A 25,053-nucleotide genomic window follows, 5' to 3' on the forward strand; every position below is an offset into this window, starting at 1 on the left:
ATCTGAGAGACAGGTAGAAGCTGGATAGATGGATGCTCTCTCCCTCTACGGGTCTACAGGTCAGGTATAATTCACTTAGCGTTTGCTTAGGTCAAGGAATAACCTTTGTTCTATTTTGGGATTTTCGTTCACTCAAGAGCAGGTAGTACAGAGGTATTCCATTCCCTACTTATACACAAATATTGCACTATTGAATGTTTATACTAAATTCACTTTATTTCGGTTTGGCGTATCTTGCAGATACGTTCGTTTAGTTCGAGATACATTCGCACGGGCGCTCGTTTCGTTTCGTAGTTTTCACGCACTTATTTCTGCCCGGTTTTGACCCACTGACGGAACCCCGCGATATGTACAACCTAACAGCACGAAGTTTCAACGAAGATTGGCCTCAAAAACCACTGAATTCTGTGCGCCTCTGGAGTTGGGTCGGAGCACCGGTTTCCACCCTGATCGCTGGCTGCAACACGTTCGATTGGGTCGGTAGAGGTTCGAAGCAAACACTTGCCCGGGAGCTGTTCTTCTGGGGGTTCGCTTGAGGTTCGATCGGTTCCTGGTTCGAAGCGAACTTTGTTTGAGGGTTCGTTGAAGTTCGTTTGAGGGTTCGTTGAAGTTCGTTCGAGGTTCGATGTCCATTTGGGCTGTTTCGGTTTTTATCAAGCCATAATGTGGAATTATAGCAATCGCGCAAATACAGCCGGGTACCGGCAGGGACCACCGGATATGAGCGTGTCACAAAAGGCCTGCCACGGGCTTTGTATTCATGTCTTTGGGGTTGGCTTGGCCCATGTCCGAACAATAGGCCTCCTATCCTCGGTACGGGTATGGGTATGGGTATGGGTATGGCATGTCTCGGGAACGGGGACCGTGTTCTCTTCTATAATTTCATCCAAACTTGGACACATGCAAAACAATGCCATGGCACTGTACCCCCTGTACGCGGGCTTTGTGCGCTTTGGAAATCAAGTCATTAACACCTGAAAAATGAAACTGAAACTCAACCTGGACTGTGGCTACGGCTCTTAGAATTCACTGAACCGACAGATCAGATATCAAAGCAGAAGCGATACAATATGCAGGAGAGGTGGTTGAGATATCACAAGTACTTCTATGGGGTCTGTTGAGTGCCAGTATTGTATGGAAACCCCCATCCAAAATAAAGAGTGACAATGTGAGTGGATGACATTTTTTTGATTGATTGATCCATCCAAAGATTGATGGCATTTATTGGTTAGTAATTTTCCTAGTGAGTGCTACCAAATGTTGTGTTACTTTGGATCCGAATTCTTGTTCCCGCTGGACTGAAGCTCTGGGTGGAAACCGGGCCTGGAGTTTGGGAAGTACGAACCGAGTTCGTCGGGGAATCTGTCGTCCTAAAATCGGTTTCTGGTGCACTCCGGCTGCTCTTGGGGGATCGCGTAGCGATATTCCGTCACGTCGGTTTCCGTGCAAATCTGGGCAATGAGGACCTGCTGCTGGCGATCAAACTCGCGCTGCATCCGCACGCGCTGGTCATGCTGCAGCTTCATCAGCTGATTGAATCTCTGGTCTCTGTTGCTCCGAAGGTAGTTTCTCAGTCCGTCCACAAGGATGGCGGGCACCGTCCCCTCTTTCAGGGTGTTCCTGATAATGCGGTCGATTTCTCGATCCAGATGCTCCTGTCGTGATTGCTCCTGACGTGATTGCTCCTGGCGCGGTTGCTCCTGGCGCGGTTGCTCCTGTCGCGGTTGCTCCTGCCGCGGTTGCTCCTGGCGCGGTTGCTCCAGACTCGGATACACCTGGCGTGGCTGCTCCTGTCGTGGTTGCTCCAGCCCAGGATAGGCCTGGCGTCGGGGCTCCTGAATCAGATGCTCCTGTCGCGGTTGCTCCAGATTCGGATACATCTGGCGTGGCTGCTCCAGTCGTGGTTGCCCCTCCTGAAGGCTGGGTCTGACGGCACGCATCCAGTTCTTGGGAGAGCAGGACATGGATCGCTTCTTCTTCGACTGGACCGTCTCCATCTTGGGCTGCAAATGCTCCATCATCTGGGACATGTGGTCCACCAGGGTAGCCGATCGCGATCGTTGAACGGTAGCGACACTGCCGGCATGGAATGATAGTGTTGAACTTAAATCCTGCATGTCAGGGTGCTGCCATAGCACAGTGGCCGGGGGTGTGTTCCGCAGCGGTCGTTGAGCGACACCGACTCCGCCGGGTTGTCGCGAGGGGGCCATTACTACGGTTGCGGTCGAGGTCACTGAGGTCACTGTCCGGTCTACGCTCCACATCGAAATACTGTGGTCCACGGTCGTGGTCGAGCGCTCGACTATGATTTCAACCTCCCTCTGGCTCTGTCCCTCCTCTGCCAACAGCATCTCCATTGTCTTGCGGGGATCATCCATGTCGCAAGATTTACAAAAATAATTTATGATACTCAAATTTTGAGAGGCAGAGAAGGAGATTTGGAGACTACTAAACTGACTCCGGACCCAAAGGGTAACTGAACAAACACCAAAGACACTTGATTCAGTTGTTGCTTGAGATCATGGCTACTAGATTCCCACGAGATGGTTGATTGGTGAGGACTGTAAGGATCTTTGAAGAAAGATCTCCCCATCGAGAGAGGAGTAGCTTTTGGAACTCTCCTCTCCTCGTGGTTGTCTTATTACCTCGTCTACCTCGTAAGACCTTATCCATTGGCCTTCTTTTCCACTTCCTTCCTTAATCTATCCCTCAAAACACTAATTAACCCACTCCCTATGGTAGTTCCATATTCGGTGATCTGTTCATCTGTTGTTTCAACAGTCAACACCCATCATCTCTTCCACTCCAAAACACAAACAAACAGCTGACATAATGCCTACACTCCAGTGGATCTAATGATCTAATAAGTAACTTCTCAAGCCAATCATTAAAATTCAATTCGATTTCTTCAAAGAGAACAAAACCCTCACATCCACTGCCCCTGCCACTGCCACTTCCTTTGCAACAACTCTTTTTGCTACCTGGATCTTACCTTTTATTTTTCTTTGGGATCCGATACTTCTGGTGCTCCCATTTGCAACGCTTTATTAACCGTGTTTTCATTTAGTTTTTCTTTCGCATTTTCTTTGTTTTCCTTTGGAGTGCAACTTCTTATTCAATTTCCTCCATTTGTTGGCCCATAACTTTCTATCCATTGTTTTCTTTTGGGTCTAATGTCTCTCTCTCTCTCTTCTCCCGCTCTGAGTGGTCTGTTTCTTTAACCATCTCTCCTGCTCTCTGTGGCGTCTCCCTACCATCTATTTGCCCCGTTCTGTGGCGTCTCTCTGCCATATCTTTGCCTCTTTCTGTGGCATCTCTCTTTCTCTATTTCTTTTGGTTTTTCTGAGGTTTTTTGTTGTTTTTGTTTTTAATGGTCCGTTCCGCTAGTCACTCAACGCTCAACACCTCATAATTCCATTGTCTTTCGACCTGTACCGTCCCGTCCCTAGTCCGTCCCTTGCCCGTGGTCTGGGCTCGGGGTCTAGGAGGGTCTCGGAGGGTCTCGGGAGGTCTCGGTCTCGGTCTTCGGGTGTGTGATTATGCATACATAATCATGATAATCAGGGGGCTGCCTTCTTATGGGCCTGCTTCTGGATTCCAATGATGTGATTCCTCCATTCCTCCCCTTAACTTCACTTTCGTCTGCTTGTTTTTTCTTCTTCTTCAACTCTTCTGCTGCTTAAAGTCTTTCTATTTCTTTTGATTCTGCTTCTGCTTCTCCTAAGTCTTGTATTTTTTCAAATTATGCAAATTTGTTGTGCGGCTCTGTTTATGTGTGTCGTCGTCGTCATCATCATCATCATCATTATAAACATCATTAACATCCATGGCGCTAGGTTGACGACGCACTCCACCCAGATTTTTTTTTATCTTTCTTGAGAGACTTCTTTTTTTCGTAGCTTTTTTTAATTTTCATCTCACTTCAAGTGGAGAGGTCTCTCCCTCTCCCTCCCTCTCTGTCATGCAGATTCTCTATGGGATTCTCTCATTCCATTTGTCATCTCAGGTGTCAAAGGCGCATGCGCACGCGTTTCTCACCCTCAGAGACCTCAGAAAAAGGGTCCACGGGGACATCAGAGAAGGGAACATCAGAGGCAGAATTATAGGTTACCATTTCCACCCCTCGCCAGGCCATGGTTACCGCTCGCACACTCACCCCACGATTTCAGGGGTAAGCATTATTATTCCACAAAAAATCCTGTTTTTTTCATTCAAATTTTAAAATTTTTGTTTGAATTAATTATAATTTTCTGGATGCCGATTTGTTCGCTCAATTGCCATGCCTTTGATTTGTAATATTTTCCATTTTTTATTGAGGAAATCCTAATCAAAGAATTAACATATTTTTTTATGAATTTTAATGTTCGGCAATTGCCAGAAACAAACCGTAGAAAATGCACCTAAATAAACCATAAATTGTACGATGGAAATGAGACTCGAGAGGTGCTCTCCTTTTTTCTAAGGTTGCGTTTGCAGGAGGTGGTAACCCTGGATTTTGGAGAACAATTGTTAATACAGTTTCCATTCGTAAGGTAGCAGGGCGTAGGGTGCGGCCGGGATTTATATGTAGAACATGTGGGTTAATGATGGTACAAAATATGAATTATGAATATTTTCATGGAAAAAGGTGGATGTTTCTTGGGGACTATTACAAAGTTTTTTTAGGCATTTTTAATACATATTTATCATTATCTCAACAATTAAACACAAGTCTTTAGTTTAAACTAAAAAAAAAGAAAGAAAGTAATCATTTTTTTGCTCAAGGTGGGCATTATCTATAAAAACTAGGATAGAATAGGGATAGCTCTGTAAATGATGTATGACCATTTCTTATTTCAAATTTTTTTGCTTATACATAATATTATTCTTTTCTTCTTATTCATTTTTTGTAATATATTTTTTTTCTTTATTCTCTTATTGTTTATGATATTTTGTTTGTATATATTGTGTTGTACATATGTATATTATTTGTTTTATATTTTATTTTTTTATATTTTTTGTTTTCAACTATATTAATTAATTTATTTCGAAGAATTGGCACCTTATGGCCTTAGAACGAGAAATTCTCTATATTATGTAATGGGATTTATCTGCGACGGTTAATAATGTACATACATATGTGTCATATACCTCGTCCGTTGGTTAATCACTGATGACCTTCCAGTCATTCCACACGCAGATGATGCTGCCTCGTGTGGTCTGATCCACCCGCTTTGCCATGGCAATTTCTCCTCATTAAATCATATTTATATTCATTGTTCTGTTCCCCCACGTGGCACCCCCCATCCCATTTGACCCTGACATTGATAGCAGACATTAACCCATGACATCTCTCGCACAGAACCAAACCCCCCCCGTGCCACCCACCCCCCGCAAAAACCAAACTTTTGTTCCCACAACAAACAATTTTCGTGCAGCCAAAGAGCTAATTTATTTCAATGAAAATTTCCGCAATTACAGAGCAAAATTAAATGTTAGAAAATGTTGAATGAATGCCAGTTACAGGTGCTGTTCGAGGGGGTGGAAAGAGGTGGGCTGGGGGGGTGTTAAGGGAGGCTGACTGTCAGTCAAGCAGACGCCGCCGCCGCCGCCGCCGCCGTCGACGCTGCAGAAAAAGTACATTAACCCAGGACCCAAAGGCACAGGAGGAGGACTATAGGCCTAGGCCTATGGGGCAATGCTTGGGGAAGGCTGTCGTCTAGCTACACCTCTCTCTCGCCCACTCTCTCTCTCTTTTCCCCAAAGGCCACTCAACAGCAGCCTCAGAGGGTGGGGGATGGGAGGTGGAAACAGCCACAAATGAGAGCGACAGCGACACCCTTTCGAAACATTTCTGCTGTTGATTGCGTACGTGTGTGTGTGTGTGTGTGTATCTGTGTGTGTGGTGTGGTGTGTGCATTCATGTAGAGATGTAGATACATTTGCACATCTGTAGATACTTACACATGTCTATAGTTATGTACAGAATAAGTATATGTTTTAGAAACGCTTGTTAATTTGCTCCAAATGCTTGAAAAATACACATTCCTGGGAGGGGGAAATGAGGTGGTGGGAAGGGGGGAAATGGGTGGCAAAAAGTGGGTAAAATGGTAGCCAAAAAAGAGGGGAAATGGCATGAAAAAGAGGGCGTGCAACGGTAAAAACATATTCATATAAATGGGAAAGGAGTGTAAGAATTTCCATATTGCATACATAATTCTCTTCATTGCTCTATGAGGTCACAGAATCCATTTTAAGGAAATAAAATTTAAATAAATTAAAAAGTTTAAAGCAAAATTTGTAGGAATAGGAATCAGAAGGTACAAACTAGATGAATCTGTGTAGGAAATGGCGGTTCCTAACCGTTTTCATATACGATGTATACACAACGATGAACGATCTTCACATACTTGTAGGATGCGTAAGTTTTGGGATAAATGTTTGAAATTCAGAATTCATACATGAAATATTGTTATGTATCCATATGATAAAAATCATTTTAATCTGGTGATTATTACACACAAAATTAGGCTAAGAATACATCCTAATCTTCATCATTTTCGAAATTTCGATCTAATTTGTAGTATAAATAAAAAAATAGGAGGATAATTGAGTCTATGAATTTATGATATTTTCCTGTATTTTCTCTTTCCTTCTATCTCAACAGTCTCCGAATAATCCAATCAATAGACGACATCGATATCTAAGCCTCCTTTCATTTTTTCCCATTTAATTCCATTTCTTTCCAACTAAATTCGAAATTTCCTTCAGTGTAGGGAAACTATGGCTCCTAGACAAACACCTACACCCGCGGAAGTCGCATTCCCCCACCCCCCTAGCTGGACTGCCGTCCCCCCACCCCTGGGCTGGACTCATTCGTGCATTTGCTCGTTGAGCATTTGCTGCATTGGCGCATTTTTGCAATGTTTCCGTTTGTGAATTCACTTTTCATTCGTCCCCCGAGCCCAAGTTAGGCCGGCACCTCCCCCCCACACGGCCCCCCATTTAGGCCTCCGCCGTGGCCTCCATCCACTCCACCCCCATTTAGGCCTTATTGCGCTACCCCCCTGCCACACGAAGGATCCACAACGTTGCAAATTAACAAAACGAGTTGAGCCGAGCAGCGAGGCAGCTCCTGGAACTGTCTCGCGAGTGTCTCGGCTGCTGCCCCTAGCGCCCCTCTTCCTTCCCCCATCCGTGCTCTTAAATCAACCCCTACTTATATTTCTGTCACCCTCCCCCCCCCGTGCAGCCCCTTCCGGGCACACACATAATTAAAACGTCATCGTTGCTGCTGCTGTCGCTGTCGCTGTCGCCGTCGTCGAGTTCTTGTTGTATTTGTTGGTGGAATAGTCAGCGCTTTTTGCTCGCCTTCGAGGGGGGGAGGGAAATGGAGGGGAAACTGGGATGAAGATGAAGGATATTATATCAACTTTTTCCATGGAAGCAGGTTATAAATCTTATGCCATCCTGGGCGACAGGAGACGCAGCAGCTCCTCTTTAGTACTGCGGAAAAGCCGGCTCCCAGAAGGTGAAAGAAAATGCACGGAGCCAGAAGAGAGAGGGGTTTTTAAGTGGGTTCTTTATTGCTTTAAAATAAGATGAAACAGATTATGGGAATTGGTTTTATTATGGTTCCATTAAACGAACACATAAAGAAGACTTTTCAAGGTGTTTAAATATCTGAAAACACCTCGAACATCTTTGAATATATAGTGCCTGAAATTAATCCAACGAAAAGGAATATAAATCTGGTCATTTCCATCCATTTTTCGTAATTTTTTAATACTTGTTTGTCTATGTTTCTTAAATATATTGTTTAAGCATTAGGATCCTTCATTTAAAGAATGTATTTTCCATCAGATTTGATTGATTTCATTTATACATATTTTCATCTAAAGATCTCCCTCAGAATTGATCCAATACCAGGCCAAAAATCACACTTTTGTGCTACGAATCTCAGAAGATTATTTTAATAAATGTTCCACTCCATCCTCAATCTCTTTCCCTCTCCTTACAGGGTATTTCCGCTTCGTTGCAATGAAAAGTTTTCTAGCAATAGGCAAAGCACTTGAAGAGACTTTTTGCCATCAGCCAATCCCTGGCACTCCACTCCGATCCATCCCCCCATCCCTCCAGGCATCCCCCCTTTAGAATTTTTACATTTTAATGAAATTTAAGGCAGCCTCCCCCCAGTCCTTTGGTGATTTTGTGGCATTTCCCCATTGAGAATGCACATGAATTTTTCGCTCAGTGTTGTGCAAAGTCTGCAACTTTTTCTCCGTTGGAGAGTATGAGAGAAAGTCCTACCCGTCTGGAGGCTCAACAATTCACAAAAGGCTTTCGCCTACTCGCATAATGAATTCTCTCTCTCTCTCTCCCTCTCTCTCTCTTCCGTTTAGCAAGGAAATATATTCATGGTTGGAAAAAGCCTGCTGGAAAATTATCGAAATTTCGGACGAAACTAATTTGTTTGTCGAAATTTGCATATCGAATGGCATCGAATGTCAAGCATAAACGGGTTTCGTAGGCCACTCGATCGCTACTCAGAGATAGGCCCATGAAAAATGAGTATCTAATCGGGGAAAGAGAGGAGTCTGGATGGGGCAAGAGAGAGGGGTGGAAAGGTGGAAGAGAGGTGAGGGGTTAAACAGGGAAATCCGAGCAGCATTAAGAGCCTACGGAGGAGTAGGATGAGGCATAGGATGTTCCTGAAAATGCGGGCCCCGGAGCAAATACCAGACACACACACACACACGCAACAGCAGTGCAATGTCCCGACGTCTGTGTATTGTGCAAACAGAGGCGGGGGAGAGAGTCCTTACAAGTACACACAGACAGGAGGGACAGGACAAAGGCCAAAGAGAGTGGGAGATGTTTTCTAGAGCTTTAACGAAGTTTTAATGCACTTTGGGACAGAAAATTAAAAGGAAAAACATAGAAGATGAGAAACATTATCGAAAGAGCGATCAACATAGATTTAATCGATATATAGAGGTTTAATTTCCCATAGGAATTCCCCAGAATATGCAGAAACAGACAGAAAGAAGACCACATCCTACGAAAAAAAGGAGTTTCTTTGGTTTCCATCAATAAAAGATACTCTCAAAGTAGCTCTTATAAGAGCAGATCCCTCTCCCTTTTCATGGTTCAAATTGGGTATAACTTCCTTTAACCGATGGACCCTTTCGGAAACTGAAATACAACAAAAGACGAGAGTCAAACAGGGACATCACCTGAGGGTAAAGACAAGGTAGCCCCTTAATCTTCAACGAATTTCGGATACCCTCAAAGAAATATGTAAAGCAGAACTCAAATCAAATGTAGAATTAATCAGAGAGAAGGAAATCAAGACAGAAAGCTCTAAAAGAGAGAATTCCTTAACAGAAAGATCCTCCAGAGAGAAAGAGTAGCTAAATACAGAGAGATATTCCACCAAGAAATAGTGCCTATAGCACAAATATCATTTATAATAGAGTTATAGATGGGTTTATGGATGAATTTAAAAATCTAAGATTTACTTTCCAGACAGAAAAGAGAGTGAAAGTTCTTCATTTGCCATAAAACCTTCTACCGAAGAGCTCTTTGGAAAAGAGTTCCTAGAAAATAACTCCCAACGAAGAGGAACCTCAAAATTAGAAATAAAGGACTGACGTCAGAATCTAAAGTACCCTTTCAATTAGGGTATACCAAAAAAAGGGCGACAGACATACAAAGCAGAGTGAACATCATTTCATCAACGTTGACAAACTCATCGTGAAATGCAGTTGGACGTAGGACGTAGGACGTTGAACGTTCCTTAGACCTTAACCAAAGCCGACATTGACACACACACACACACACGTCCAGTGTCCTTAGTGTCCTATGTGTCCTCTCTGTATGATTCCCTGTCCGCTCTGTGTGTGTCATGCAAATTTGCTGCCAAACACGCCTTTAAAGCCAATTTCAAGCTATCCAGCCGGCCCCCTTTCTCTGTGACTGTGTCTGTTTCTGCTTCTCCTTCTGCCATTTGTATTTCCATGTTGTCCAGAGTTAATTTTTTCAATTAAGTGAACTACTGTCCTGTCCGGTCCTGTGCTTTCTCCATTTCTCACTCACCCTCTTGGCAATTCCGAATTTAATTGCTGCCACAGTGAATGCCTCCTGCTGCTGCTCCTGCTGTTTCCTCTATGCAAAACAGCAAAAAGTTCTTTCGGCAGAAAGTTTCATTCGAGGCTCAAGCTATTTATAGGACTCTCCCAATGAAGAGACTCTCATCCAGCAGCCAGTCATCCATCCAGGAGCCAGGATCCAGCAGCCAGCAGCCAGCAGCTGCCAAAAGTCAAAAGTGGAAAGCGGCAAGCGGCAAGAGGACAAAATTCTAGAGGAAAAGGCTACTTGAAAATGTATTGCGGTGCACAGAAAATTCTATCGAAATGTATACGAATTTTTTAAGTGGGGAGACTGCTTCCGGAGCTCTCAAAAGAAGAGCCAATAATTATATTAGCAATATCCTCGGGATATATATACAGACATATACACATAGAGTAGCAGGAAAGAGCTCCTCTTGCTCGAGGAAAAATGGCAAAAGTTTTATGGAAAATGCAAAAACGGTTTAAATATATTCCAGCATACAAATTTCCAACTTGACTTTAATTTAATTCCCATAATTTGATGATTCTTTGGAGCCGTCTTTTGGGGAATATTTTCACCCAACTTGATCGGAAATCTCTTCAATCTCTTCCAGTGTGGCTTAGCTATGTCTGGCATGTACTAAAAGAAAGCGCAGTAAGACTCTTACTCGAAAAATACCATCATCGTGCCTTTCCTTCTAGAAACTGAATACCAAAATTGAATATCATGATGTCGTGGCACGTGTGCCTCAATAGAAAATATATATCAGCCATTTGAGGATGATTCAGAGAAGATTCAGGCTCTTAGGAAGGAGCGTCAGGAATCGTCGAAAGGTTATATTCTCAAAAGAAGAACTCCCATCATGAATCCCTATTTCTTCCGTTTCTAAAGGTTCAATCAGGAATCCTGAATAAAGCTTCGATCTTTTCATATCTTCAGATCTTTTTCATATTTTTCTAAAAGGTATATTCTCATATAATCTACCAGTTTCTTTAAGATAAGGAAAAACTCTATTGAATTCTTGCCAGAAAATTCAGGAAAATTTATGCAGAAATTCTGTTGAGTAGAAACAGTCTCCCAAAGGATATTCTATATAGTATTTGGGTCAGTCCATAAACGAATTCTAGTTCTTCCCACTCCCCTCACCCGTCTTTCTGCATTTCCCTCTCCCTGTTGTCCCTACTTTTTGTCTAATGAGCCATGACCATGCAAGTGTTAGCCCCTGACATCCCCTTTGACACTCGTCGCGTTTCTGGCTAAAAAGGACATGTGGAAAACGCAAAACCCAGACCCAGACCCAGAAAATACAAAACACTGCCAACGTGTCTGTCACACACCAAAATGTGTTTTTAATTTGTCAGAAACTCCTGGATCAGGTGCTAACAAAATGCACTCTTCTTCGGTTCGTCAGTCCTTCACTCCTCCGGTGGCTGCTGCTGCCACACGTGTGTGGCGACCACACAAACACTCAAACACACGCCACAGCCACGCCCACTCCGCGCCCTGTGTTTTGTGGAATGAATTTTAATTGCCTGACATTTTAGCTCGTTAGCAGCGACAGCCACAGCAGCGGTCGAACGGCAAAAATATTGCAATAATTGATGGCCAAAAAACCAAAAATAAAAATATATATTTTAATTAATTTCCCAATGAATGGATGTCGCACACAACATCCCCCCTCTCCTCCTCCATATCCCACCTACTCTGCAGGCAAAAACCTGCCCCATTGAGACGCTGTATTTATGGCAGCTGCCCGTGCCTCTTGGCCCATTATTATGGACACCTTTTGTGGCTGATTTTTATGGCTACTTCGGCGTCGACACCACCCAGAAGTGGCACACAGCCGCCTGAGAGGAGGCGGCCTTAAGAGGTCTGGCTTCTCTTGAGTGGCACTTCGGTCAGCTGCTAATTAAATATCTCTCGGTTTTGCATTCCAATCCTCGGCCTCCCTTAGAGTGCACTTTCATTGGATTATCCTTGAAATTGTTAATGTCTTTTAAGGCATTTAATTTGATTTTTCAATGTCTCATAATGCATGTTTGCTCTCACGGGAGACACAAAGATTTTCCTTGAATTTTTCTCTCTGTTTTTTTTCTTTTTCTTCCGAGAGTGCGCCTAAAAATAGACTTCAATTCCTGGGGCCCAAAATTCGGCCTTCGCTTCTGTTTTCCTTTTGTTTTTGTTTTCTTTTTTCGTGTCCTGCCACACCTGTGGCTAAAAGAAGACAATTTTCTGGGCAAAAGTTTGGGGCAAGAGTCGCCTGTGCCATCCGCCTTTATTTGTTGGCCCCAAGGGCTGCCACTTGGCTTCCTCTCACAGCATCCTCTGCGCTGCTCTTTGCCCCTCCGTCCTGCTCCTCCTGCTCCACCTGAACCTTGTTCTTCCTACAACTTTCCTTCCTGTCATTTCACTTTTGCTGGTCATTTCTCATTTCGGCCATTACGCATTCCCCATTCGGCCGGAGACGACTCCCAAATAGACAGACATCCTGTTGGGAGGAACGAAGGTGCTGCTGCCCCATTTTAATTAAACTTCAATTTATTTTATTGCAATATTTATCGCCTTGTGGGCAAACATTTTATGCAACTCCATGGGGGGCAGGGGAGGGGAGGGGAAATATTTCTAATTAGAAAAAGATAAAAGCTACAAAATAAACACAAACTCAAACTTTAGCTCTGTTTCCAGGCATTCCACAGGCCCTCGAAGTTTTCGCCTGATTCATTCCTGATTTTTCTCGTGACTCCACATCCCACATGCTGCATGCCACATCCCATGAAGCATCGCCCTTTGTCAAGGCACTGGCTGTGGCTCTGGCAGGGACGACCCTGCTGCAAAGGTTCAGTGGAAGCGATAAAATATATGTACTCGTCGTACGCATATTGCAATTCCAGTTCCCAGTTCCCAGAGCTCTCTCTCTCCGTTCGGTAGAGCTTCGAGGGAACTCGGCTCCTTATCAACCAAATGCCTGGATGGCGACAAGTTTCTCACGTTTTATCGACAATAATGGGGCGGGGCGGGGCAAGGCAGGGCAAGGGCAGCATCACTTCGACTGGCAACAAAAGTTCTTCATCGTTTTATTATTATTTTTGATACCCTCGGGTACTTCTGGAGACTGCGGGGGTATGTTCGTTATGGGGGAATGAATGTAAGAGATAAAAGACAGTGCCTGGGGGTTCCTTAAGATATATAAATTTTCGATATTCTGCTAGAATAAAGATTCTTTTTGCTTTTCATTTAAATGTATGACGAAAAACTTTCTGGAATCCACAATTTTAAAGACTTCCGATTTATTCTTCAACCTAGAGGCAATTCTTATATATCTCTTCTCTTTCTTCTACTGTTCCTTCTACTATTTCCCCTATTCTCACCCCAATTCGTTCTTCTACTCATTCCTCAACTCTTCCATAAACTTGTTCTTAAATTCTCTCATCTACTTCCTCTTTTCTCTCTCCCAGTGAAGCTAAGCAGATACAGAATTACCCCTATACCCTGTATCTTCTTTACAGAATTTTCTGTACATCCAAAAACCTAATCCACTGAATCCCTGGGTATCTTTTGGTCGCAAAACATCATCAAAATGTATCCTTCGTTTTTGTTATTTTTTTGTAGGATATTCATGACAGGCAAACCCACAAAATGACGCCAACACTTGGGCGAACAACTCGATATTGCCACTCGATGGATCTGCTTGTGCCTCTCTCTCCCTCTCCCTCTCTCTCTCTCTGTCTCCCTCTTGCCATCTTCCATCTATGTGTAAATATATGAATCTTCACGCAGCATATTGCCACACATTACCGCATTTATCGATAAAGTGCTCACAATATTCCACCAACTTCAAACCGAAGAAGCAGTCGCAGACCCCCGAGGAGGGGCTCCCCGTATCTGCCATATCTTTCTCTCGCTGGCAGTGTGCCCAGCCTCCGTTCTGCAGTTTGCAATTCGCACAATGTGCCGTTATCTGACTGCTGCCGCTGCTGCTGTCAGTGTCGCTGCTGCCACCGCTGTCGCTGATGGCTGTGACAGTGGGCGGTTTTATGTTTCGGTTTTTGGTTTTTCGCCTGTCGTTTTCTCGCCTGTCAACAACATAAATAATATTCGAAGAAGTGTGAAGGAATGCGCCAGACCAGAGCAGAGATGTTGAGGGGAAGAGAGAAGGGAGCAGAGTGAGAGAGAGAGAGAGCGAGAGAGATTTGAAGTGTAGATTGGGTTGAGTTTAGAGAACTTGGGATACTCTATAGAGAATGTAGAAAAAAAGTTCCCAATCGTGGCAGATACTCTCTACTCTCTAATGGGTCTTAAGATTTGAAAGAGTGGCTATAGTTGTCTATAGATAAATCAGATGGAAATGAAGGACTCATAGCAGAATCAAAGCCTATAGATCAATAATCCATTGTGTTAAGAGATCATAAATAGCCCATCAAATATTATTCAAATGTAGACCTTTCTGTGGCATCTTTCAGTGCTTTGCTCAGGGATTGAGGGCAACAAATATGTACCTTCCAACCCCCAAACCTTATATAAAGAGCAGCAGGTGATCATCTTTCAATTCCATTCCTCTCAAACTATCCTCCACCTTCTCCTTATAGCTAATATACCCGCTACGCTCGAGATGTACGTTTTCCCTCACTGAACATTGCATATCGACGACAAAATATTGTACACAATAAAATATTTATTGAATTACGGAAGCCAATGCCGTGATTTGAGAGCGTTTTGCCTGTCGGTCGACTGCCGCCTGAGGGCGATGGAAACGATGCGATGGCAAGAGATGCAAAGAGGTTTTGGCGGAAAACAAGTTGAGAAAAGCTTGCAACGCGGCCCACAGCGTTTTCAAGTTTTTCCAAGGAAATGCATTGTGCTGGCTTTACTTACAGAAGTCGCCGCCAAAAACCCATGAAGAAGATGAGGTCTCAGAGCTGATTTGTGAATTCTGGGAAAGGATGGAGACTACGTATTTGTGCTTACCTGAAAGGAGAAAAAAAAGGGAGAAAAGTGTAAGTTAATATTGCAGTGGAGTGGCAGAATTAAAGGCACTTGAGAGTGCTAGTCCTACAAATAGTAATGAATATGGGTAATAAAGAGGAAAACCTTGAGAAACGACGCTTTTTAAATCGACAATTATCGGACATGAATCGATCAAATTAATATTACCGGATTGCACGATTGCTTCATTGATAGAAGTGGTGGATTATTCGCTATATCTTTACAAAAAAAGGCGTATATGAGAGATACATAAGAAAACCTTAAGAACTTGCGATATTTCAAGCAAAATTTAAATCGAAAACTATTACAAAATTATCGATTACTTGAAAAATACCCAATAACACGAGAACCCAATGAATAGAAGTCGATAAATATTCTATATTTATTTAAATATGATCTATAACAAGGAGAAGCTTTGATATATCAATTCAAAACTATCGGGGAAAATCGATAGCTCTCGCAATATACAATTTCACGATTAAATCATTGATAAAAGTCGATTGATCTGTAGTATTACATTCTTAATCTTCATTTAAAAGTCTCAAAAAACTAATTTGAAAACTTCTATTTGTCTTACACTCCCGAAACGCACTGTTTATTGAATTTCCAACTAAAATCGTTGACATTTGAAATGCTTTCAATTAGTGTAGCATTTCCACGAACTCGCAACAAATTGCCAAATGAACTTCTAAGGGTTCAAAACTAAAGGTCCCCCCCCTTGGCCGTTTCCCCCCAAAAAACTGACTCCACTTCCTGTGCTCCCCCCGCTACATCAAGCTCCAAACTTGCCCTCCGCCACTCTCCATTCTCCACCAGCTACAACTTCCGCTTGTTGTCTGTTGGGTCTGCCTTTTGGCCACTTCTTAGCTTCTTTCCGTCTGCGCTTTAATTTGGCACTTCCGATTGTTGGCCAAGAGAGCAACAGCCAACAGCCAACAACCAACAGGCAACAGCAAACACAAGACACGGCTAAAAGCAGAAGTAAACAACAACCAAAGAAACCCAGTCAAAAGACGCCTATTAATTTTCATTTCTTTTGTTGCTTGGGTATACGCTGCTTCGAGAGGGCAATATTAATAGGAAGAGGGGTTTGGTTATGCAGAGAAGAAACCATAGAAGGTGTGGGTATTCCTCAAAGGCTTCAACAGAGGCGTCCATCGGTAGAGATCTCTGCAAATCTGTCACAAAGACTATAGATCGGAACGACTAACATTTTGTAGAGAAAAAATGTTTTCTTTCAAAAGATTATTGAATTAAAAGTTGGAAAACAAAGTTTCATATTTGCTGGGAGCATAACTCCTACAAAAAATATTAAAATCGTATCATTATATCATATTTTAGATATCTATATTGATAGAAAGACAGATGTATAGAATGAAGAATAGATAGAATAGATTCGCTTTTGCCTGCCTCTTGGTTTAAATGTTGCGTGAATGAGCCCACAAATTCAGTCGATTTCTCATTGTAATCCAAAGAAAATTATTATTTATAGACAGATATATGTAGATACTTTTATGTTTTATCAATAAAAGAAAACTCCCTCATAGATAGAAAAAGTTGTATCCCTTCCCACCTACTCTAGATCTGTAAGAGTATCAAAATCGTCGTTTTGTTATCTTTCCATGTATCATTTCCCAAGTTAAGCAATATTTTATTGTTGTAACAGTATCTATATATCTTTTGCTGTCTCTAACTTTATTTTTCAGTTGATTTTTTGGCAACAGTTTTCGTAGCGACTTTGTTTTTGCTGTTACCAACAACTTTATTAGCCCCCATCAACAAATTTTTGTTTTGTTTTCGGTCGGTGATATAAGTGATTAAATGCACCCCCTACGGTCCCCCGCCAAGCCGCACCACGTAGGTGCCCCCAACTGTTGAATGGTTGAGCGATTTGGCTGGCGATTGCATCGCACATCGCATCGCATATAAGCCAAAACGGTCGATGTTGCAACATTTTCCACATTTATTCACGCGCCACATTTAGTTTTAGTTTTAGTTGTTGTTTTGGTGTTTTTTTGCTGTTGTTGTGCCACTGCATTAAATTAAATTACACGCTTTTAAAGGTACGAGTGCGAGTGAACGAGAGTCTGTTTCCCTTTTGCGGCTGTGGTTGGCTGCATTTCAGTTGCTGTTTTTAGGTTTAGATATTAACCGAAATTATCCCAAATTACAATTACATTTTCATTATATTTATTCCATTTTATGAACTTTATTCAGCTTTTGGTTGCCTGTTTTATGACCTTTCGCTCGGCATTCCAGCAATTACATAATTATACAAATTAAAAATTTCATAAAAATAAAAAGTGGGAGATCCCTATACCATAAAGATTGTTATAGTTTTGTTTTTTTTTGTTTTTGTTTTTTGGCTAATGATTTAAGATTGTTAAATGTTACAATACCCATAAATGGAATGATTACCGCTAATGGGATTTGATTGCTGTACGAATTAACATTTTATAATATTATTTAAGTGGATTTATTGAAAATTTCGATTGGGTTATTCACGAGGTATAGATTTATGGAAAATAAGTGGGATAAATCTCTTGCAGATTACGTTTCTTGAACGATAATTTCGATATATGTGATACAGAAAGCTTTTTATACGCCCTTTCAACAAATATTTGTCCTCTGAAAAGAGATTTTAAGGTGTTTCGATGGAGGATAGGGTGCTCAAGAGATGATAGATAGACAGATGAGGAGTTTAATATCGAATGAGATTGGAATACAGCGACTTCGAGAGGTAAAGAGATCGAAAGTGAGATATATTAAGTAATCGAGACATCAAGCGATTGTACATATCGCAAAGCGATGGGTAGATGATCGATAAATAAATAGATACAATTATCGATTTAAAGAACGATCGATATTTAGAGTTATTGATGGATGTACTAATTTATTTGTAGGTTTATTATAGATAGAATATTATATTATCTATATTTCGAATTATCGATAATTATCACCCCACGAGAGGTACTTGCTCAGGTTTTAAATCTTCTCTTTTACTGAAGCTATCAAAGAATATTCCTATACTTTATTTGAAACTCCCCCCACAAATATTGACGTACTCCAATCGCAATTCCCTTCTTTTCTATGGCTTTGCCATCTCAAGCACGTCCCCACACGTCGCAGCGTCTGTCTGGTGTCCATAATTTCCATAAGTTGGACTCCATAATTTCCCCCTGGACCACCAGTCAACAGTCGACTGCGTGTCTGGCCAGACAGATGGAATATAAAGGAGGAGGATTGGATACGTAATTCAATTTCAGACTTTGGGCTAGCCTCCTGCCCTGCCCCTGCCCCTGCCCCCGCCCCCGCCCCTCGTGCTCCATCGATGCTCAAAGTTCGGTGTGTTGTGTATTTAAAGATTTATCGCCTAAATTATTAACAAGTTGTGGCAAATCGTTTTTGTTTTCTATTAGTTTTAGTTTTATGATCATGTTGTTGTATGTAGTTTTGCATATAATTAAATTTATTTATTCAACTTTCTGACCAACGGTCAGAAACGCAAACACAGACACAGCCACAGCCACAGACATTCTGCTGCCATGTTTTTTGACTAGGCGAAAAGATATTTTCTGTTTTGTTTACTCAACCCGAAATGACATTTTTCATTATGTCCAAATATTTTGGTGTTTTGTGCTGGTTTATTTATCCATGAGATGATTGCCAGCTCTGGGTGTTGTTCGCGATGTGTGCGTGTGGGAATTTGCTTGTACAATTAACAGATATTCCCACTGTACGCCCGAATAAATAAAGAACAATAAAGTCTGACACTGGTACTGGTACTGGTAGGTGTGTTTTTGATATGCAAACGGGACATTGAGTTGGGGTTTGTTTAGGGATCATTTCTGCAACACTTCAAGTAGAGATTTTTTTAGAGTTCTCAGAGGGAGAGCGGAAGAGAGTCCGGTTGAGATCTGGTAATATAATCATTTTATTCTTAAAATACATTTGTTCTTTTGGACATCGGAATTTCATTGCTGATTGCTGATTCCATGGCACAAATCAATCAAGCAAGAAATTTCTTATTTAATCTCACCGGATGAATGGAAACACGTTCAAATTACAAAAGAAAAATAATTCAAAAATACACTTTCGCACATTTTGTTCTGTTTTACATGCAATAAATTAATGAGTGCAATTTTGTGGGCTACAAATCGACATTAACATACTTATTTTGGATATAAAAAATATTGCATTACTGAAATATTTGAAAAAATTGCTTAGAAAATATAGAAAAATATTTCTAAATTTATGGAAAATTATTACACCGACATTTTATTTTCTATTTTTATTTAGAAATGATTTCCTGGTTATTCTGGATTTCTCAGGGGCTCTTCCCAGGTTCTGCTCTCTAGCCATTGGAGTTATCGAAATTCCATTATGCTTTAGTTTTCAATCTATTTCCCATAAATTTAGATTAGTTTTAGCCACATGTTAAATGGGTTTCCAGTCAGTGAATCATTTCACTTGGAGATCAATCTTAATAGCTCTGGGAGCCGTACGGCCCTCGCAATCCATTGTGATCGCCTGCCGCTCCAGGGAAGTGGGAAACGAAAGTGAGTTGGGTGCTAAAATGCAGTGATTTATGTCTAATTTGCATGTGCAACATTGCCCCCGTTTGACAACCGGCTGTCGGGGTCTACCTCCACCCCCCCCGTTCGTCTCCCGAGGCTGTTAATGTGACAGACGGCCAATTTTTGGTCGGCTTATTTATTTCGAAAAGTGGGTCTGCAGCCAGCGGCGATTTTCGCACTGATTAATGGCCACGTGTGTCGGAAAAGAGCTCTGCAGAATGGAGCATGCCGCATGGAGTGGAGCTTAGAGTGGGGTCTCCCCAAATCAGTTTCACCTCCAGTTAATAACCGACCATAAATATCGCAGTGGCAGCGGCGGCGGCGGCGGCTGTGGTTGTGGCCGTTTTGGTGGCAGTGCAAGTGTTTGCCAATTAGCGAGCAAATTGCATACGCGCTCCCCGTTACCCGCTACCCGCTCCCCACTCGCCTCGAGGTCTGCCTGTTGTCCGATACATAAATTAGAGGGTGCATACGAAAAATACAAACCCCACAGCCATCCAACCATCCAACCATCTATCGTCCATCGAATGTGGATTGGAATTACGAGTGAAGTGAAGTGCAGTGCAGTGCAATTGGTTTTTTATCAGGTGCTAAGTGGCGGTCTGCTCGGCAGGTGGGCTGTGGAGCGGGCTAGGGTCCTCCAAATGAGGCATGGGTCGCTCTGGGCATACTTTAACCCCAGGAAAAACCCCACACAAAAATATATAAGCCACTCATTGCTTTTCTCGGGAGCTGAAGAACTCTGATGACTAACTGACCCACAAATCAAAGTCTTTCAAGGAACATTAATCGGGAGTGCATCGGGGGCTTATGACTAACATTATGCCCCACCATGGGACTCCATCCATGGAATCTTCTCCAGATACCGGACGAATCCCCAGCGGGAGACCTTGTTTTATTTTCGATTTAAAACTGCTTTTTAATTGCTTTGGCATTGTTTTTGTTCATTTCGTTCTTTTAACCGCCTGGCAGCCTGTGGAGCCTGAAAAAGCCTGGAAAATGCATGGAAATTCCTATCGAAAAATGCAATTTTCCATTTTTTGTTTGTGTTTTCATTTTTGGACGCCGGCGCTGCAGTTGACAAATTCGACAACGAAAATTCGCATAAAAATGCGCATAAATAATGCTTCAACCCAAATTCGGTTCAATTGAGTTCTGTTCAGGTCTGTCGATTAATAGCCTCCTCCTAAGAGGAAAATAAAAAGGAAAATGCAGAAAAACTACTACGTATACCAGTATATTTTGTTTTAATTTTAATTTCGATTCGCCGGCAGCGGGTAAAGCAATTAAAGTTGTGCCGCTTACAGAGGGTCCGGGGAAAATATATATGGATATGTACATGTATTGTGCCTTGTAAAACGGTGGGAAAGAAGCTCCAATTCAAAGGAAAAATATATATACCAGAGAGGTACCCTTTAATTAGAGAGGGGTAGCCTATAAGTGGAGTGCTGGACCGATGATTCTATTGAATAATCCATAGAATTGTTTGGAGATCATCTGTGTGGCACGATCTCAAAGCATCTATGGCATGGAATCTTTCTATCAAATTTAGAGGCCATAATTGTTGGATTCTTTAGAGATCTGGGCACTCTATAAGCTGTTTATCCATATCCATCGGAAAACAATAAATCCTTTGCTTCCAAAGGGATGTTCAGCGTATTACAGCAGCGCCCCTCTGTCGTTTTGGCCTCAGGCTTCAACGCCTCTTAAAGATTCTGTTAATTTAAAGCCGTTTTCACCATAAACAATATACCCTCCCTTCCCTTAAAAGATTTACAGGATACCCATAAAAAAACTTAAAATAAAAATGTGAAAAGCCTAAAAAGAAATAGAAGAAATGCGAATATAAAAGAGCAAAACAGGAGAGAGAGAGGGAGAGAGAGGGAGGGAGACAGGAGTGCAGCAGCAACAAACATCCCGTAAACAATGCGGAATGGAGCGCAAAACACAGTGGCAGCCAAAAGCGCTCGCTCGCCCCACCGCCAGAGCAACCGACACGACAGACAGTCGGACACTTGTCCGTTTGTTGCACTCTCTCCCGTCTCCCGTGTCCACCCCCACCCCCCTTTTCCACGTTGGTCAGACAATTTTCAGGCGTTGTCTCGCCTGCCACCAAAAATTTAACCCCAGGCTGCCTGCTGGCTTTAGTTTATTTTTTGTTTTGATACCCTGTACCCAAACAGAACAGGGGTATATTAAATCCAGGTAGATGTATGTAACACCCAGAAGGAATCCCCCGAGTAGGATTTACTTATAAAATATATATTTAAAATATTACAACAAAATAATAATATTACAAATACTTTCTGATTCAGTGCCACCATACGCTTTCGGTTTTTTTCCCGCTTATTTTTAAAGTTTTTATTTTTGTTGTTTCTTGCACATTTTCGTGCCGCACGCCATTTTCATTTCTCTGCACCTAAAAAAAAAACTTTGCTCTCTATTTTTTTTTTTTGCAACACATTTTTCATAATTCTTGAGGCATTTTCCCCACACAACCGCCGCCTGGCCGCCAGACACCGCAAAGTTTTCCCTGTGTGGAAATTATATATTTTTTTTGCCATCATGTAATAATCTCCGTTTCTGCTTCTCGGCCGCTGCCAAAATATATTTCATAGTTGCACTTTTGGAGTTGCCCCAGCACTCTGCCACTCCACAGTCCATTCCATGCCCCAAAGTTTGGGTTCGGGTGGGAGGAAAAAAGGGCGCACAAAGTCATAAATATGTCGTCGACAAAAGTCTATATCATGTATCTCTCCATCTCTCTGGGCGCTGGGTGCCAGGCCATACATTTTGTTCACAAAATGCTACAAAATCTATGAAATAACTTCAGAACTTTGGCGAAAAGCACACAAAATATGGTCCCCGTGTGAGGAAAGACGATTCCAAGGGGAGCCCCACACACTTTTGGGGACATTGGGGCCAAGCGGCGGCAACAGTGTTTCCAAGGAAAACTTTCAAATGTTTCAACTGTTGCTGATCTTCTATGTGTTTATCACTTTTAAAGGGTTAATAGGATGCAAAGCAATAAGCAAATGACAGCAAAAACAAAAGAATCTACGCAGCAAAGCAAAGGTCCCGTATTTATTTGCTGAGAGAGCTTGAAAGCCCAAGCGCAAGAGCGAGAGAGGGAGGGCCGTTTCATCGGAGTTTCATTGTTGTGGCTGCTGAGAGAGCGGTGGGCAGCAGGAATCGATGAGAGAGGGAGAGGCCGAACGAATTGCAATGATGTCACGATCGACAGTGGGAGTGAAAGGGAGAGATGGAGAATAACAGAATTGCGGCTCATGAAATATTCTTTTGCTTCTCGCTTCGCTTCGCATCTCTTTTTGCATTTGAGGCTGAAAAACAACAACTAAAGTGCAAGATCAGGAACCTTTTGTGTGTACAATGGAATGCATATCACTAAAGATCAATTCTATTCCATATTTGTACTCCCAAAACCCACTGTTCCACCCACTATTTTGCACTGTCTTTTGCCCTCTGATGTGCTGTCTATATTTCAGCACTACTCCCCCCTCCTCTCCTCTGCTGTCCCCCTCACTTTGATCTTCTAAGAACATACATATTTACATCCACACTTTTGCGTTGTCTGCTCCACTGTCCATGGCAGAAAGCAGAAACTAGAACCCCAATGCCCGCTAATGGGTGGGAGTTTTCTCTTCACTCCAAGTCTGTGCGTCCGCGACCACATTGTTTCGTGGCTGTTGTTGTCATTGCACAACTTTAAAGACATTTCTCACATCATCATCATCATCGTCATCGTCTGTATTGTATTCTGATGATGGGGGTACGACAGACACCTATTAGGCGCAGCATGAACCCCAAGAGAGTTTCTGGCAGATGCCGAAGCGGAGATAACATTTTTGGCATCTGCTTAAAGATCGAATGATTTAAAAATGCTCGAAGGAGGAAACAGGAAAGCGTCCCCAAGGTAAACAAAAAAAGATAATCCGCACTGGAGATGCATACAAAATACGATGCATGGAGAGGGGCGTGGCATGCGGCATGTTGGTGCCCCTCGAGGCAATTGAATTGCTGATGAGCTTTCGGCGCCTCCTGCGACTCGTTTGAATTCGAAATGCAACCGCAGGGCAGCAGCGGCAGCAGCAGCCGGCAAGCGTTACAATAATAGCATACGAAATGCGCGATGATCTCCCAAATGAGAGGAGGAGAGTCCCCCCACCACCGTATCCCCTGCCACAATACCATTCAACACCTTTTGTGCTGTACGGCTCCCTACTCCTGTGATGCCCCCTCCCCACTGCTCTCTGACTTTTCCCCTGGACTTCAATCCTCCGTTCAATCCTTCACACTTCCGCTCTCTGTGATAATCTAGAAAAGCTCCCTCGGCAGTCGTTCAATTTGAATTTCCAATATATATATTTATACATCAGTATCAATTTGATGCCCTGTAGGAATAGAAAACGAGGGTATGATGGAAGTTGTGGAATCGCTGATTTTGATAACCAGATACACAAGAAATTGCCTGTGGCATTCACAGTTTTCAAGATATGGAACTCATTTTAGGAGGAGTGATATATAATGCAATTATCTATGCATCTAAAGAAATTCATCACGATCGGATCATTATAGCAGTCATTGAATAAAACCATGTAAACCATTGAAAGATATAAGACTCTGGTATAGTGTGATATATGAATACATTCTTCTATTTATCTACCGATTTTTACGTTAATGGTTTCAGTATTCTAGTCAGAATAGGTCAAAGAAATGCCGACACAGTCGAAATTCCTAAAGACAGTAGATTCTAGATTCCCAAAGAACTTCTAAAATAGTTTCCTCTTTCATTGTCAGAGTACTCTTTCAAGACCATCTTTTTCTACGTAGCGCATCAATCAGTCAACGAATCATCCCTTTAGTCGCATTCATACCCTATAAATATTCATTCCTACTTGCTTTTCAGATTGGATTGACGTCATCTGTAATGCGCATACGATTTACAATAATACTTGTTGCTCTCTCAACAAATCAGCATACACTCCACCCACACGCCCACTCTCCCCGGAGCAGCCTCCCTTTCCCCTCTTCTATTCTTCCATTTGTCCGCAAAAGCGAGAGAACGAGAAGTCGTATGTCTCGGGAGATACATCGAGTAGGAGAGTGGGAGAGTGGGAGAGTAGGGGATCTAAGGGGAGTAGTGGAAAAATTATGGTAAAAACAGCTTTGGAGCCGCAGAGACTTTTTGGTGTTTTGACGACGGCGACTTTTATGGTCGACAAATGAATGCAGGCTGGCAGGCAGGCAGGCTGGCTGGCTGGCACTCCGCACCGCACACGAAATTTGCCCAAGACGAAAATTGAAAGAGACAGCAACAAGACAGACACGTAATTAGCCAACAAACAGAGCCATGGCCCAAAGGAGGAGTTTCAAGAGGTGG

The 25,053-nt window shown here is 42.4% G+C and overlaps 2 protein-coding genes across 4 annotated transcripts in view; both read right to left on the reverse strand.

Annotated features, from left to right (window-relative positions):
- The window catches only part of RapGAP1 (Rap GTPase activating protein 1), a 103,109-nt gene that overhangs the window by 56,857 nt on the left and 21,199 nt on the right, over window positions 1-25,053 (reverse strand). The window lies entirely within an intron of this gene.
- On the reverse strand, window positions 1,183-2,489 carry LOC117183975 (adenylate cyclase, terminal-differentiation specific-like). 2 transcript variants are annotated; one of them, XM_033379738.1, is made up of 2 exons: window positions 1,746-2,489; window positions 1,183-1,715 (listed from the first exon to the last, which is right to left on the reverse strand). In XM_033379738.1, the coding sequence occupies exons 1-2, from the start codon at window positions 2,376-2,378 to the stop codon at window positions 1,371-1,373; spliced, it is 978 nt and encodes a 325-aa protein (XP_033235629.1). In that variant the 5' UTR covers window positions 2,379-2,489; the 3' UTR covers window positions 1,183-1,370. The 2 variants fall into 2 exon arrangements, with proteins under 2 accessions (XP_033235629.1, XP_033235630.1); XM_033379739.1 differs by having other exon boundaries at window positions 1,183-1,700; window positions 1,731-2,489.

Source organism: Drosophila pseudoobscura, chromosome 4 (genome assembly GCF_009870125.1).
Source record: "Drosophila pseudoobscura strain MV-25-SWS-2005 chromosome 4, UCI_Dpse_MV25, whole genome shotgun sequence".
NCBI classification, from domain to species: Eukaryota; Metazoa; Arthropoda; class Insecta; order Diptera; family Drosophilidae; genus Drosophila; species Drosophila pseudoobscura.

Bases quoted from the DNA above. Each gene is read 5' to 3' on its own strand.
- LOC117183975 (XM_033379738.1), bottom strand. From the start codon at position 2,378: ATGGATGATCCCCGCAAGACAATGGAGATGCTGTTGGCAGAGGAGGGA. The intron at 1,716-1,745 runs GAGCAACCGCGG...CAACCGCGACAG, and splicing joins GTCTGGAGCAACCGCGCCAG to GAGCAACCGCGCCAGGAGCA.